The 16,726-nt window shown below is 48.2% G+C and overlaps 1 protein-coding gene across 1 annotated transcript; it reads right to left on the bottom strand.

Moving 5' to 3' along the window:
- Nucleotides 1–8,027: 8,027 nt before the first annotated feature.
- Nucleotides 8,028–10,770, bottom strand: LOC117437104 (acrosin-like). Its single transcript, XM_034070316.1, has 5 exons — nt 10,724–10,770; nt 10,280–10,480; nt 9,494–9,759; nt 8,942–9,090; nt 8,028–8,396 (listed from the first exon to the last, which is right to left on the bottom strand). The coding sequence occupies exons 1-5, from the start codon at nt 10,750–10,752 to the stop codon at nt 8,028–8,030; spliced, it is 1,014 nt and encodes a 337-aa protein (XP_033926207.1). The 5' UTR covers nt 10,753–10,770.
- Nucleotides 10,771–16,726: the final 5,956 nt, after the last annotated feature.

The following is a 16,726-nucleotide window of genomic DNA, read 5'->3' as shown; positions in this document are numbered from 1 at the left end:
TGAATGTGCAGGGAGGGCATCTTGGTTTCTCATGGGATTTTGGCTTGGGTTCACATGGAAAGCTCTTCCTCTTCAGAAGTTTCTGTTCCACATCTTCCTTTAAAAGAAAAAGCAAAAGAGAAACAGTTGATAGGGATGTGGTGCATCCATTTATTTTATGGCAGTCAAATGAAATTCACTGTGGCCTTAAAAATAACAGGGGGAAGATGCAAGTAAATGACTCCAGGCAATTCCTTGGCTTTTTAGGTGCTGACAAGGCCTTAGATAGTGGCTTATATATGGAGTCCATTGCTGCATTTTATATCAGCATGGCTCATGATCCCTGTAGCTTTATTCCATGAAAGCTACAGATTTGGTCATTTCAAAAGCAAACAAGAAACCCAGTGCAGCCATGTACCACTCAGAATGTAAGAGAATACTGTTCCCATTACCCCTATTATTACAAGTGTTTAGTACAAGAATGCAGTGGCTTCAAGATTCAAGCGAATTCCAATAAAAAGAAGGCAATCTGTAGAAGATGGCTTTAAAATAAAACAATTCACCATTCCAATTTTCTAATAGGCATGATGTAGGCTGAGGTTGAAGACTTCACTATTTGCCTTGTTGTAGGGACTGACCTTATAAGAGGCTGTGAAGACCTGTGATTTGCAAGCAGAACTGGTGTGGACAGTTTGAAGGTGAATGCACATTACAGAAATCAGCAGCAGTTGTGAAGAAACTGCTTCTGTCCAGGTAAGAATCCATAATCCTAGTTCAATATTCCTGCCTTACAATTAGTTCAGTGTGTAGTGAAGTGTCCACCCCAACTGTAACCTGCTGAACTCTGAGAGGTGCTTACTAATACAGATTCCATGGGATGCAAAGAGACTTCCTTAAACTTGTCTGATCCCAAAGGATTTCTCTGCCCAATATCTGGAGGCTTTGCATGGAGAACACCTGTAATTAAGTGTGGCAATGGGAAACAAGTCTTATTTGTTATGTAGATACAACACTGCAGGAGAGAAGCAGGGTAAGGGAGAGCAGCCAAGGGTTTCCTTGTCCTTCACAACATTATGTTGGATGAGGAATGTAGACAATGAAGCCACAGAAGAATTAAACATCTTCCAATGAACATGGAATTTTAAAGGAAGAAACACAAGAACAAGTGACCAAGATATTGAACCCAAGAGCCTCCTTTTTAATGACAGTCAGGAATATCCTCACTTCTGAGAAACAGATCTTACCAGATGCACTGGTTTCATTACATGGTGATGCTAGGACTGAGGAAAGAGATGAACGTGCTCAGCAGCCAAAGAAAAACTCCTTGGTAACAGTTCAGCACAATGTTCTTGATATTTAATGCTCAAATCCTATTCCTTCACTGTTACTGACACGTTTTCATGACCTTTGGGAGTTCAAGTCGTGGATGGGACCCCACTCTGTAAGCTGGAGATAAATGAGGTATTTCAAGGCCTTTTAGCAAATGGCAATAGAAGTTGCCTTCTCCAGAAGTCTTGGCTTTCCTCAGAGTACCTGGTAGGAGTTTCAGCCCCCACTTCTATCCAGCCTTTCTAGTACTAGCAAGTCAGGGAACAAGGCTTGCACACAGCTCAGGTTTGAAGCTTTTAGAGCACAGGACTAAAAACAATGCCTGTACCATTCTGATTTGATCATCCAATGCATTATGCTTTGACATTCCAGACAAGGAGGAGCTTCCAGGCTCATTTCCCCCCTCAGGCGCTTTAAAACAAGGATGAATAGCAATGGCATATGTATTCAGAATAATTAAGATTGTAGGTTGCATTTCTTTCTGAAGGTGTTTGATATATTATACTGCTATGCTTCTAAGGGTATTGTTTGTGATGCGTTCCCGGCGATGCCAGAAGCTTCCAAAACATATACTTAGGTGCCCTTTTCAGTATTTCTTCTCATCTAAAGCAATAATTCAATGTGCTGGATCTTTCCTATCAAGTAGGAGAAGATGCACAATCTGGTAGAAGCGCCTTTTGCAAGTTATTTGCAGTAAACAGTGTATACTTCCCCATCTGCATGCCTTCAGGCCTTCCTTCCTCATAAAGGAAAGGCAAATGACTTCCCAGAATGCTGAGACAGAAGTGTTCACCAGCAAACTATCTTCTAGGTGATGGATTTGCCACTCTGCTGTAACAACCATCTGAACAGAAAGCCTTTTACTAGGGCTGAGATTGGCATGCACTCATTGAAAGCCTAAAGGAGAAGAGCATCATGGCTTGAGATGTCCAAGAGCAGTACAGGAATTCAGGGGGAAAACAGTGTTTCAGTGTGAACCCATCACCCTTGTCCTATCGTCCTATCACTACAGTCACTGATGAAGAGTCCCTCTCCAGCATCCTTGTAGCCCCCTCCAGACACTGGAAGCTGCTCTGAGGTCTCCACACAGCTTCTCTTCTCCAGGCTGAACAGCCCCAATGCTCTCAGCCTCTGTCTAACATAAACATGCTAAAGCACAGAGAACTATAACACAAAGACCACACCAACCCAGTTACAGCCTTTCCCAGGTGGATGAGATACCTATCCCATGAGAGGTACACACCACCCCAAACCACATAAACTACAACAAAAAGGTGTTTTGATCAAAGCTCTGTGGACCAGGATGAATTCAGGGTTAAGGGCGATGCTGCTTCCATGCATAGGCTGGCTGCTCCTGCCTCTTCCCAGAAGGGGACTGTACTTCTCAGAACACTATTAGCAGCCTAAAGCAGCCCTTATCGAGCTTGGATTTACACCCAGCGTGGGCATCCTCTAAGTGCACACATACAAAACTCCTTCTCTTTGCCATTCTCCCTTTTCCCACACACAAATGCACTTCTGTATACACATCATTTTGTGTCTCTAATGAGAGGAACACAGCCATCTCCCACTTGGAATGAGGGCTGCACTTCCACGCCAGCAATACCGTACAGTGTATTTACAGGGGAAATGATTATTAATGTCTATAGTTTGTTTCCCTATTGGCAGCTGGCGCTTTAATTATGGAGGCAAAACGCAAACAAAACACTTGTTTGTGAAGAGGGAGACAAGAAGAAGTGTTTTGTCCTGAGGTTGATTGGATTCACTGTTTTAAAAACACCATTCAATTAGACCCATCGAGTGGAGATTTGGGGAGGCAGAATCAATTACCCCCAGTGGAACGCAGCCAGGATGCTGTGCTTTGCTTTGTGACAGTGCAAATGCCCTGAGATCTGCAGTACCTACAGGTGGTCAAGATCTCCTGCTGGTTCTCACTGAGAACGGACACTTTTAGGGGCAGTCCACCCCTGTTTCATGATCTGCTTTAGGAAAGCTTCACACCCTCTCATTCCGCACCTGGCTCCCCACTGTGCCAGGGTTTTCCTTCGAGACCTTCCATCTAGGAATGCAGAAAATTCACCCCTTGTTGTTCACGTTACTGATGTTTATCTACATTGTAGTTGATCTAGATTGGAAGAGAAAGCAGACACCTCCTCCCAAACCCCACACACAGGTCTGGGTAGTACATCTGCAGCTGTAATTGCACCCATTTCTCTGCTGGGACTTGTCAAGTTCCATTCCAAATGGGTATTGTACTCGTACAGTGTTATATCCCATGCTCTATTTTACTCCTGAGGCCAGACTAAATGTTCATCTTTCAGTTATTTGTGTTCAAGACCTTCATTCTTTCCCTTTTAACAGGATATTATCCCAGTAAAAGCAGCAACCCTGCATTTTTGCAGGCCAGGACTAAAAAGCCAAGAGAACTCCCTCAGCATCTTCACTCCTTTCTTATGATGCTGAAGCCCCACAATACCCAACACAGCTAGGAGGGTTGCTAGTAAGAAGGATTACCATCACACACAACATTAACTATGAAAATAAGTAGAGCTATTAAGTGAATTGCATTCAGATACTCAACCCATAGCCTTTTTCCTGAGTATGTCTCATATGCAGCTTCCTTCTTTCTGAAGGCCTCTTGGATGCAGGCAGAAACACTGACCTGTTAGGTTATTCTGGTCACCCCCTCCATCCTAGCCTCTTTGAGGCTCCAATCCCATTACACTACTAGATGTAGAATGTAAAATCATATCCCACATGCTGAGCTATGACAGCTACATACATATGCATCCCTAACTAAGTGTCACTCATCTGCTGCACAACTGTGGTGCCTTTGGTCATGCCTTTCCATCACTCAAGGCTGCACTGCACTTCTGTCACATACATGCTTAGTATTAAATCTAAAAAGAACCTGCTTCTTAGTCATGCAATGTAAGAGAGGCCAATTAAACACAGGGATAAACTGCTATCCAGGATGTCCCAGCCACTAGACACGTTATCACTTCTCCAGCAGTGCTAAAGACTCAGTCCAGTCAGTTCTGGCATCTTTGTGTAGTTCAGCACAATGTAGTCATCAAGAGGCAAAAAACAGATTTGCTGTCCACAAGCAGGCTCAGCACAGACAGATTCAAGTCCTGGACTGCGACACCTTTACAAAGAGAGATGTGCAGAACTCATGAGACTGAACTGTACATTCTGGTGACCAGAAAAGGGCAAGAAAAGTATCAAAACCAACAGTGCTTCCTTGTGGTTATATCCCATCCTTGCTGCTTTCTTGTGAGAGCTACAGCACTTTTACATTCCTCTTCTATTGCCAAGCTCCTCAGTCCATAGAGAACCAGCAAAGCAGTCCCAGAGAGACCTTCTTCTTCAACCATCACCTTATTGTGCAGATTCCTCACAGCCTCTGCAATCACAACTGATCTTCATCCTTCCTAATGTCCTCATGCAAGGGAATTAACTCCCTTGTTGGCTTCTAATTGCTTAAATGACCTTCACAGGGCTTTGAGCAGCTTAAACAGAGTCCCTGTGCTCACCCTGCTCACCAGTTAAGTATCCAGGTGTATAGTCCTATACAATCCCAGAGGACTGTATGCTTAGAAAATGCACCCAGAATGAGTAAGAAATGAGAATGATAATGACTTTTTCACAAGTGCTAATTTAAATGAGCACAGATATATCCCTACCAGCTTCTCTGGTTGATGCTAAAGAGCCACCAGCTCCTTTCCATAGTGTGGGCAGCAATGCACTAGGGAATCTTAGTTAAACTCAGGGTGAAAATGAGGGGTTTGATGAGGCCCTTTTGCCTCACTCCTCCTTAGGAGCATCTTAACCCATGTGAAAGCTTTTCTTAGCTGTGGGTAAATCCTATTTCCATCATCTTGAGAGCTCCTTCATTATTTCACTCCTTTCAGGCATGTGGACAGGAAGAGTTCCAATACATTTGTGGTGCTGTTGTTTGTGACCAAGTCAGTGGGGCAGCACTATGGACTTGTTGAATTAAAGCGTATTTCCCCTATTTCAGCTTGTTATGAATTGCAAAGCTGCAGATGTAACTCCCCAGTCAAGTGACAGGAAAAACCCATCATGAAGCTGGGGCTGTACCTTGCAAAGCTCTCCGGAACGAGACTTGTGGGGCTTTTAAAGTCAAAGAACATCTTTCCACTGAGCTGAGCTCATCTAAACAAAGGTCAAATGAACTGACCCAGTGGCTGCTTGTGGTTTCTCTCAAGTCTTTCATCAGTCATCTCGAAACTGCAGGAATAGGGATTTTTGGTCCTGTCTGGAGGCTGGGAAGAGCTTTAATTAGAAGCCAGGCCATGAGATGGTGGATTCTTGTGACTCCTTTCTAGTCCTGCCATTCTGAAATGGCCACTCTAAAATAACATTGCCATAGTGATAAGAATAACACATTTATTGTTGTCCTTATGATATGTTTGCCCTTACAGTTAGTGGGTATTTCTGGATTAGTTACGGCTAAACATCACTAAAAAGAAGACAAAAGGACTCAAACCTCCCCAAAGAACTGAGCAACCTCGTGGTTTTCTCCTGGCAACCCATGAGTCCAGATGAGTAGGCAAAAAGGAAGAGAATACTTTCAGATGTAGCACATCAACCACCTGTATGTGGGGCATTGGTACTTGCATTTCCACCACCTCCCTCTCCCTTTCACCACCTATTAGAATAAATGATTTAAAGCCCTTTCCATTTGCTGTTCAGAATGCAACACTTCCAATAATCAGGCTTATTTTAGACACCCCCGGTATAAAGTCAGCATCCATGGGTCACGGATTTGTCCTAGAGAAAAAGGCAAGTCTGAGATACAGAAATACTCTCTTTTATTCTAGATATGGTTCATTTTGCCTTGTGAAGGGTGATTTAGACTGGTCATAGAAATACCTACGTGGCAGACATGAAGCCGAGCACAGATTGCACCTCAGGTGGTTCATGATAATGACTGGAAAAGGGGAATCAACGCGTGTCCCTAAATTTCAACTTCTGAAAGTTTGGGTTCGGGTGAGAGATGCCAAATCCTGGGCCAGAAGAGGGAATTAGGTCTGGAATCTGCTCTGGTGGATAAGTCCCTGGCAGGGTGCAGTAGCAGGAGGGAATTAGAGCCAGAATGAGTCTGGTTTCTGAGCAACCTCAATTATCTGTTAATGGCCCAGCATTACATGGGCAAATATGCTCTAAATTAGTCCAAGTCCCTCTCCTGTAACATAAGCCAAGCTCATCTGATGGGGGCCATTTCCTGCAGGCAGGACAAATAGTTGAAAATGCTGAAAGCTTTAATTTGCCATCATTTTCCTCAAACTTCCAGGGTTCAAAGTGACAGCTTTAGTGCCATACAATCCACTGCTGCATCAGCCAGAGGTTACAGATGGCCTTGGTAAAAACCCTCATAAAGTCTATGGGCAACAGGCAAACCTGAGAGAGAAAGCACTTGCAGACAAACACTTCAGAGAGCATCCTGAATTGAACCAGAGACCCCCGGGAGCAGTGCAGGGAAGCTTTTCACAGCCATTCATTAGTTACTCATTCAGTTTGATAGAGAACCACGCACATTCAGTTCCAAATGGGTAGCTGAGTCAGCCCACTTGATGCCCATCCATCAGAGCAAGGAAAGAACAGAGCAGGCCCCAGAGGTGGCACAGAGGCAGATGTTGCTGCATCATTGACGGACAGTGAATGAGTGCCTGATCCTATTTTGAGTGTTTGATCCTATTTTTGCAGACATTCACCCTCAGTGCTCTGCTGCTGTAAGGCTGCTGCACTGCGTAACCTTCCTCCCCCCTTCCCCCCTCCCCCCGGGTCTGTGTTAATACAGTTTGGATGAGGAACAGCACATGAGCCTCCGGCTGTATGAGATCTTCGGCTTTGAAAACGATCCTCTCCATCCCCCAGAGTCACTCTGGGTTCACAGGGATGGCAGAGGCTTTCCCATGCTCCAGGTGCCATCCAGTGATGAAGAGGTGAAAGACCTTTAGCTGAAATTGGAGAGGGGCTTGGGACCTGTAGGGACAGGCCAAGGGGAATGGCTTGAACCTGCCCAAGAGAGGGGAGACTGAGCTGAGCTCTTAGGCAGAAGCTGTTCCCTGTGAGGGTGCTGAGGTGCTGGCACAGGGTGCCCAGAGAAGCTGTGGCTGCCCCATCCCTGGCAGTGCTCAAGGCCAGGTTGGACACAGGGGCTTGGAGCAGCTGCTCCAGTGGAAGATTCCTGTTTCCACAGGTACCATGACTTATTCCTGGCACGATTCTCCTCTTCCCACTGCTTGGCTCCTGGAGGCATTTCTGTTCCTGCTTTGCATGGATGGAGACTGGAGAGACATGAGAGGAAGGTGCTGGGTTTGTGTCTGAGGAGCATCCCCTTGGACTAGGATAATGGGAGAAACATCCATAGCAGGTACAGGAAATGTGGCTGTTGGAGCAGTCCTGCTCAGAGCCCTTTCCAGGCCTCAGATCCTGCCTCTCCCACTCCAGGTCTCTCCCAGCCAGTCACCAGTGTCCCCTGTATCAGTGGGGCACGAACGCTTGGCCTCTGCTCCCACAGCCGAAGAGCCAGGGGGGAAATACTGGGAAATCCCAAGCCTGGAAGTGGGATGCTCCCTGCCCTCCATCCTTCATCCCCATCCCTCCCCATGCACCAGAAGAAGAGGTGGGCATGCAAAGCATCCTCTCTATGGGAAAATAGGGCAACTTTAATGAAGCTGAAGGGAACTTCAGCCTCCTGAAGCCATCTTCCCCAGTAGAGCCTGCAGCAGCTCCTGCACCCGACTGGGGAATTCCACCAGCACCCGAACTGGCAAGGAGCAGAAGCCAGTGATGCTTGAGGCCGTGGGCGCTGGCATCGTCTCCTGGGTGGGAGGATGGGAGACATGCTGGTCGCTCCATGTCGGGAGTGCTGCAGGGGCTCCCCCGGAGCGGTACACCCCCAGCTGGTACAGGATCCAGTCGTGGAAGTGCTGTGTGGAGGTGTAGATCCCTGGTTTCTTGGCCCTGGCGCAGCCGCGGCCCCAGCTCGTCACCCCCACAACCCAGAAGAAGTTGGCACTCTTGTCCCGGCACATGAGGGGACCACCACTGTCACCCTATGGAGGAGAAGGAGAGAGGGTGAGGATGGGGATGGGTCGCCATGGCAATGCCGGAGGGGATGGCATCTGTCAGCCTAGGGGGATGGAAGGGTTCTTCTTCATCCTTTGGGTGTGGAGATGGAGCTTCTGCATGGATTCAAGCCATAGGATGAGGGGTGATGGCTTCCAAGTGGAACAGGGGAGTTTGGGTAGGAGATAAGGAGAAGCTGTTTCCTAGGAGGGTGGTGGGAGCCTGGGATGGGTTGGATGGAGAAGGATGGATGTTGCTTGGAGCAACCTGCTCTAATTGAAGGCATCCCTGCACCTTGCCTTGAGCTGGATGTTTTAAGCTCCTTCCCAATCTAACCCATTCCATGAATCCATGCTCATGATATGGTTTAGTGCCGGCATCTCAATGCTCTTAAAGCTCCACCCTCTACGGTCCCTGCGCAGGGATGATGGACCAGGAGCTGGATGCACTTGCGAAGCTGGGATAAAGGGGGACACAGAGCAAGGCCCTGCAGATGGGAGAGGAGAAGGGAGCCTCAGTGGCACATCCCTACCTGGCAGGTGTCGATGCCACCCTGTGGGTACCCAGCACACAGGTTGTGTCTCTGGAGAGCCCCTTGGTACCATTGGCTGCTGTTGCAGAGGCTGATGTCAATGAGGCGGACCTTGGCCTCCTGCAGGGCAGATGGGGACGATGCCCCCGCTGTGGGGACACAAAGGGTGTCAGGACAGGGGAGAGAAGGGATGGATTTGGGGGTTCTGGGGGCTGAGAAGCTCAATGGGAGCCATCAACAACCCCCCCCCCCCTGCCCCCCCATGGCCTGGGCTGCATCCCCTTTGCTCTGCATCCTCAACATAAGGAGGACATGGAGGGACCTTCAGCGAAGGGACAAGGGGTGATGGGTTCCAACTGAACCAGGGATGCTGAGGTTGGAGAGAAGGAAGTGGCGGGACACTGGGATGGGTTGAATGGAGAAGGCTGGCATGCTCCATCCCCAGTTGGAGCAACCTCCAATAGACCTGCAGGAGCTTTACCCTCCCTTCCATCCCATTCCATGAATCCATGACCCAGCATTCCAAGGCCAACGGGGCCGTCGGGCACTCACTTCTTTCCTCCCTCGCGCCCCATCCGCTGATGAAGCACTCGGAGAGCTGGGATACTCTGAGCGTCGCATCGGGCACGCAGGCGAGCTGCACGTGGTACCCACACTGCACCGGCTGGTCCAGCTCCATCAAGGCGATGTCGAAGCCGCTGGAGACTTTGGTGTAATGCTCATGGACAATGACCTGTCGGATCCCACGCTTCTGGGTCTCGGAAGTGGCCACAGACAGGTCAGTGATTCCAACCAGTACGAACCAATCCGTGGTGAAGCTGGGAGGGAATGGAAGAGCAGGGATTGAAGCCGGAGGACAAGGGGTGATGGGTTGTGACTGGGAATTGCAGGTTGGAGATAAGGAAGGGATTCCCTACCAGGGTGCTGGGACACTGGGATGGCATGGATGGAGAAGGTTTGCATGCTCCATCCCTGGCAGTGCTCAAGGCCAGCTTGGAGCAAGCTGCTCTATGGAAGGCACCCCTGCCCTTGGCAAGGGGTTGGAAGTGAATGATCCCAAGCTCCTTTCCAACCCAACCCATTCCATGGCCCATTCCATCCCATTCCATTCAAACCCATTCTATTCCATTCTATGGAGAAGAGGGGTGGGAAAGAGCCACATTCCTGCTGCTTCCCAAAGGAAAGCACTGCCCCAGCGTGCCTTGGGCTCAAGGGATGTCAAGCTGGAAGCTGCCTTCTCCTGAGTGCACTTCCCAGTGCATCCAGGATGGGGAAGGGGATGGGATGGGAGCTGCTCCTTGGCTATTCCCTATGGCTGGAACCCCTTGTTCTACTTACTTTTGCCCGACAAAGCAGTGAGCAGCCGTGAGGACCCACTGGGGGGTGATGAGGGACCCCCCGCATATGTGTGCGGAGCCGGTGGCCTTGGGGACATTGATGCTGACCATCCATGGCCAGGCACCCTCGTGTGCATTCACGCCCCCGACGACGCGTGACATCCCATAATAATCAGCCATGGGACGGTTACCGCAGGTCCCTCTGGAAGCAGAAGCCCAACACTTGATGGTTAGGGATGAAGAGAGAGCATCTTCCTGCCCCATTGGATGCTGCAGGGACCAGGGACCCTATGGAGTGCCCCATAGCTGCGCCGTGACCCTGCGTGGGGTGATGGCAAGGAAGTGGGGCTCCCCAATTCCCACCACCCCATTGGTGTGACCATGGTTGGGAGCAGCAGCATCTCCCTATGGAATACCAGGAGCCCCGGAGCCTGGTGCCACTCACCCACAGCTGTCCCAGGAGCCATGCACCATCCAGGGCAAGGAGAGCAGGATGAGGACACAGAGCAAGGCAGCCCCTTCCATTGCCACTAAGGGTGACACCAAGGAGGTGACACCAAGGAGGTGACACCAAGATGGTGCTACCAAGGAGGTGACACCAAGATGGTGCTACCAAGGGACTGCAGCCCAGGAGCTGCACCAAGGAGCCACAAACACGGAGCCGCAACCACTGAGCTGCCACTAAGGATCCGCAACCACCACTGCTCCCAAAGTGCAACTGCCCCAGGGATACGGGTGCTGGATGCAGGCCCCTTGGTGCTGGAGCTGATGTCATAGAGAGGCAGGTTCCATGGGGGTTTCCATGGGGGGGAAGGTTGGGGGAGTCCGTGGCTTGTTCCATGGGGGGGGGGGCATGGGAATATGGGTTTTCTGATGGGCTTGGGGTGATCTGAATCCCTATGCAATGCCCTGGAGCTCTGTGGGATGCTCTGGAGCTCTGTGGGATGCTCTGCTTGTGGGATGCTGTTAACCCCTATGGGATGCTGTGAAACCCTATGACATGCTCTGCTTGTGGGATACTCTGCATCCCTGTGGGATGCTCTGAATCCCTATGGGATGATCTGAATCCCTGTGGGATGCTCTGCTTCAGGGATGATCTGAATCCCTATAGGATGCTCTGCTTTGGGGATGTTCTGGAGCTCCCTTGTGCCACCAGCTCCTTCCTAAGATCCTAAGATCCATGCACCAGAGAACATCCACACTGCAGCACAGAGATGTGGGATCATGGAGTCATGGAATTACGGAGTCATGGAATGGGTTGGATTGAAGGCACCTCAAAGCTCATCCAGCTCCAACCCCTGCCCTGGGTAGGGACACCTTCCACACAGCAGGATGCTCCAAGCCCCATCCAACCCTGCCCACTTCCAGAAACACCCCACAAATCCCATTCCTTCTGCCCCAATCCCATTCCAATCCCTTCCTTCCTCCCGACCCCTCCCCCCCGAATTCCATGGTTTTGGCACCAATTGAACTTGCATCCCCCCCTGAAAACTGGCTTTTATCAGCAACCTGGGCCCCATTCCACCTCTTTTTGGCCCAAAGCAGAGCCTGGGAATAGGCTGTTGGGGCAGCAGCCGTGTCCTTGGATGCTGGCCTGTGCAGAGGCTCGTGTTGCCACATCCCACTCCAGGCTCTGGCATTTAAGGCTGACACCTTCACCACCCCTTGGTTGCCAAAACCCAGGATTTTGGGTGCTTTTCAGGGCCAGAAAGTGGCAGTTTTGGGATCCATTTGGGATAAATCCTCACCAGGGACCTTGCACCATGGGGATGCTGCTTCTGCTCCCTGCATCCCTCACCCTTGTGGTCCCTTGGGCACTTTCCTGCTAGTTTTAGAGGGCTCCCATGTGCCTGTTTGAGCCTTTGGGTGCTCCCAGAGAAGCTGTGGCTGCCCCATCCCTGGCAGTGCTCAAGGCCAGGTTGGACACAGGGGCTTGGAGCAGCTGCTCCAGTGGAAGGGGTCCCTGCCTGTGGCAGGGGTTGGAGCTGGAGGAGCTTTAAGGCCCCTTCAATCCAAACCATTCTGTGATCCTATGAAACGACCACAGGTTGCATCAGCAAGATGCCATGGTCATGCATCCCTCCTCTTTCAGAGCCTCAATTCCTATTGGACTTGGAAATGAAGAATTCCGACTGCAGATGCCAAAGTCTCTCCCACATGCATCTCAGAAGAATACATGACTCCTAGGTTTGATTTCATTTGTCTTTCTGAAGGTTTCAGTGTTATTAGCGCAAAGTCATGATAAATCCTTCCACATCATTGAGGCAGTTCTTCCCCACGTATAGACCTTATTTTATAGAACAACTTAAAAGATCACAAACCATAAAAAGAAAGCTACAACCTGAGACTTTCTTGTGTTAGGACCAGCTGCTTCCATGAAACAGGTCTTTTAAAGGCAGAGTAAACTGTAGGTAAGTAAAACAATGACAAGGAGGTCTGTTTACAAGTAACTTTATATGAGAGTAATCCAAAGCTTAACTGTACCTTAAGTATTAACAGTAATTTCCTCCCTTGCCTTGTTGTTCATCATTTTCCTGCTTTCATTTTCTTCAAAAGCATTCTCTTTGCTTTTTCCACCTATATTAAATTGTATCTCTAATCAGGGTTAAAATGGGGAAGCTCCATTAATTCTGGTTGCCTTTCTCCTAGTGCTCCAAAAAGCCTAAAGCAGAGGAAAATGAAAGCAAGCTTAGGAGCTTAAATCTCACTGTTACAACAGTCATGTTTAATTGTTCTCATTAAAGATGTAGGAGTTCATAAATTGGCAAAAGCTATGAAAGAGACACAATAAACATCAAAAAGGGGGAGGAAACAAGCCAGGAAATGCAAGTTTAAGAAATAAGGAGAATTTACATGATATCAAATGTACGGGAAAGGTGTTGAATTGAAGTTGTCCATGAAAACAGTGAGCCATCAGAAGAGAAGACGACAAACCCTACCGTATACAGGTTGTGGGTGTTGAGCCTTAGTCCTTCAATTCTTCATCAGTCTATTGCAGTAGAACTTGATTTGTTACATGCTGGTTCTGCTCACATTCGCCCTGTTAGATTCAATATGATATTAAAATGCATTTACCAGCATTTATGAGCTTTTGCTGGAACACCTAAAAAGAAGGCTGGCATCTTATTAAAGGCGATTCATTCCATAAGGCTTTTGTTGTTATCTAATTCTGCTCCAGCAAAGTCCCTGTGTTTTCTTTCCTTCCAGCTGCTCAGAAATTCTCCATACCCAGCTGTGACAGAGAAATGCTAACAGCAAGACATGAACACACACAAAACAGGGCGATGAGCCTGATGCTGGGTTCAGATGTCATCACAAACTGCACAAAAATGCTTTGCTTTTGCTTGCAAACCAAGCGTGGGTTCTGTGGGGTGGAACATTGGGCACTTACTCACACAGCTTGTCCCTGAGATGTCCAGGAGCATGTCTATAGCAAACAGTGAGGAGGAGGAGCCCAGAGCTGTTATCCACACTAGGTTCAGTGTCTGAACAACCAGCAAGTGGAGCCTCATCCTCTGGGAGAGCTTCCTGCCTGATGCTGCTCTTTCAGGGGTCAAGATCTAGCACCATATTCAGCCACTGGGTTTTTAGGCGGCCACCCCTGTTGAGTTCAGGGTCTCCCTTTCTCACTCCTTCCAACTCTCCATCTCCTTGCAGCTTGTTCCTAACCATGACCACTGGTCCTGATATCTGCAATCCTACTTAGTACTTCTAAGTTTGTAGCAATATCCACCCTGGAGTATCTTCTGTGAGCAATGGGGGTTTCAAATGAACTAATGAGAAGAAAAGAATGATTTTGAAGGTAGCTAAGACACTTGTTTGAACTTATTTGCTCATTGCTACTTACCTGGTAAGTTTGGGATCAGTCAAATCCCCTATCTGAGAGTATCAAGCTTGCATTTGTCTTTTGCCCTTGTAAAACTCCTGCCTCCAAAGCTTCTAGCCCCAACCTTGACTTTGACATTAAATGACCCATTGCAGAGATATTTGACCCATTTTCCATTACAAAGACATTTTTCTTTGTCTCGGCTCTGGTTTTGTAATAGGTATTTAAACCAAGTAAACTTTATCTATAGATAAGTTGTGTAAACAATGATTATTGGCTCCGAGGAGATTAAGTCCCATTTCTGATGTAAATGCTGAATTGCATTGCAGAACAGGGACTCTGCTCCTCAGCCAGCAGCAAGGACTTCCTTGTCTCTCAAAATAAAATGGAAATAAAAGGGGAAGGAAACTTTCTTTGGTAAATCATTATTAAACTTAGCATGTTAATAGTCTCCAACGATGTGAAATTGCCTTCTATTGGCGGAGACAACCAGTTCCCTTTCACCTTCTGGGTCTTATTACAATTCATTGTCCGGGATTAGTGAAGAGCTAAATGAGAATGCATGTTTTAAATCGACATTTAACCCGTGAACGACAGCTGCTTGCTCTCTTTGCACATCCCTTTACCGAGGAGCTGATGATGAGGTCTGAGATCGTGGTGCTGCCGCTCAAGGGTTCTATGAATGCCAGCACACACTGGTTACAGGGAAAAGAGCACATGTAAACAGGAATTAGGACTCGTCCTGGCTGGCAACAATGCTAAAGGGAAAACGAGTTATTTCATTCTAGAGCTTATGTATATAACACAGCCAATAGCTCAGAGCAAACCTCCTCCGGCTGCTGGAGGACACATTCCTTTGTTGGCCTTTCTCTTCCAGGGGTGTTCCCAAATGAAGGATGCTCCCCTTTCCTCAAGCGGGCCTACAGTGACACCTAGTAACTGCTTAGCTCATTGCAGGCGAGCTCTTCCCAGGCTCTACCCGGCCTGTTGCATCCAGAAGGGAGGAATCCTCCCCCTCCAGCAGGATATTCCCTCTGCACATCTTACGGATTGCCATGAGAGTCAGCGCTCTCTCAGTGGGGGGTTCTGGGCTCAAGCACACGCTGAAGCTGGGTCATGGAATGCTTCTCATTAACAGGCACCCCCAAATCATTCTCCTTAATTATAATTAATTAGTGATGGTGTCACTTCTAAAGAGACCTGTTTATAATTTACACACCCCCTGTGGCCACTATACCAGAAAGTGATTCCCCAGCAGAAATCCCTCTGCTAGTTATCTTAGTGAATAGATGACATTTACTCCTTAGGTAATATGTAAGGGTTAAAGAACAATTCAGACGCTGTAGATCTGACAAGCCCATCAGATAAATATCACAATAAACCAGTATTTTTAAGCAGGACACGTAGTTTTGCATGATTCACAACCAGTGACTTGCAAAGGTTTTGCACGTGTTAAATCTTAATATCAATACAGTAACAATTACAAACTTCTCAATTTAGGAACAAAGATGGGCACCTCAGTAATGTCCACACTGTTTAGGAGATGTTTATGTGCAATGAGAAGACTTTGTCCCTTAACATACTGTAATGCAAACTGCATAAATATGAACGCTGTGTCAATTAATAACCCTCTTTTGGATGATGGGGAAGCTGTTGCATCCTCCAATGGGCAGCAAAGTCTGCGATAGCTGTTGTATTCTGTGTGACCATGGGTATTGGACGAGTAGAGGGGGCACATTTGTTAAATCCCCCATTCTTGTGGCCTGTTACATGGTGCGTAGGATTCCCTGGTGTGCTGCATGTTACAGAGGTTCAAGTGACTTCAAACCAGACTAATCTTACTGTGATAATGCTACCTGGAGTAGGGGGGGGTTATATTCATTACACAGGTCAAGCAGGGACAGAGGGGACACCCCAAATTGTAAGGAACACAGAAGCAAAACAGAAAGGGACCACAAAAGGGGAGAACCCAAATGCACAAATCGATAAAGCATCATTTGTCTTCAATTTCTTAACATTATCCAGTTTGGATTTACACACGGGCATGATGGGGAGCACCCAAAGATGGATGGAGGGGGCACCCAAAGGGCAATGGGAGCAGATGGGGAGCACCCAAAGGCTCAAACAGGCACATGGGAGCCCTCCAAAAGTTACAGGAAGGTGCCCAAGGGACCACAAGGGTGAGGGATGCAGGGAGCAGAAGCAGCATCCCCATGGTGCAAGGTCCCTGGTGAGGATTTATCCCAAACGGATCCCAAAACTGCCACTTTCTGGCCCTGAAAAGCACCCAAAATCCGGGGTTTTGGCAACCAAGGGGCGGTGAAGGTGTCAGCCTTAAATGCCAGAGCTTGGAAGTGGGATGTGGCAATACGAGCCTCTGCACAGGCCAGGATCCAAGGACACAGCGGCTGCCCCAACAGCCTATTCCCAGGCTCTGCTTTGGGCCAAAAAGAGGTGGAATGGGGCCCAGGTTGCTGATAAAAGCCAGTTTTCAGGGGGGGGTGCAAGTTCAATTGGTGCCAAAACCATGGAATTTGGGGGAGAGGGGTTGGGAGGAAAGAAGGGATTGGAATGGGATTGGGGCAGAAGGAATGGGATTTGTGGGGTGTTTCTGGAAGTGGG

This window comes from Melopsittacus undulatus, chromosome 17, assembly GCF_012275295.1.
Source record: "Melopsittacus undulatus isolate bMelUnd1 chromosome 17, bMelUnd1.mat.Z, whole genome shotgun sequence".
Lineage (NCBI taxonomy): Eukaryota > Metazoa > Chordata > Aves > Psittaciformes > Psittaculidae > Melopsittacus > Melopsittacus undulatus.
Note: the sequence above shows the minus strand (reverse complement) of the source record. Positions and strands in the feature narration are given on the sequence as shown.

What these genes read in the sequence shown, in the direction of transcription:
- LOC117437104 (XM_034070316.1), bottom strand. Translation starts at nt 10,752, where the DNA reads ATGGTGCATGGCTCCTGGGACAGCTGTGG. An exon ending in GGCTCCTGGGACAGCTGTGG is followed by an intron (nt 10,481 to 10,723) that starts GTGAGTGGCACC and finishes TTCTGCTTCCAG; the next exon opens with AGGGACCTGCGGTAACCGTC. An exon ending in GGGCGCGAGGGAGGAAAGAA is followed by an intron (nt 9,091 to 9,493) that starts GTGAGTGCCCGA and finishes GTGTCCCCACAG; the next exon opens with CGGGGGCATCGTCCCCATCT.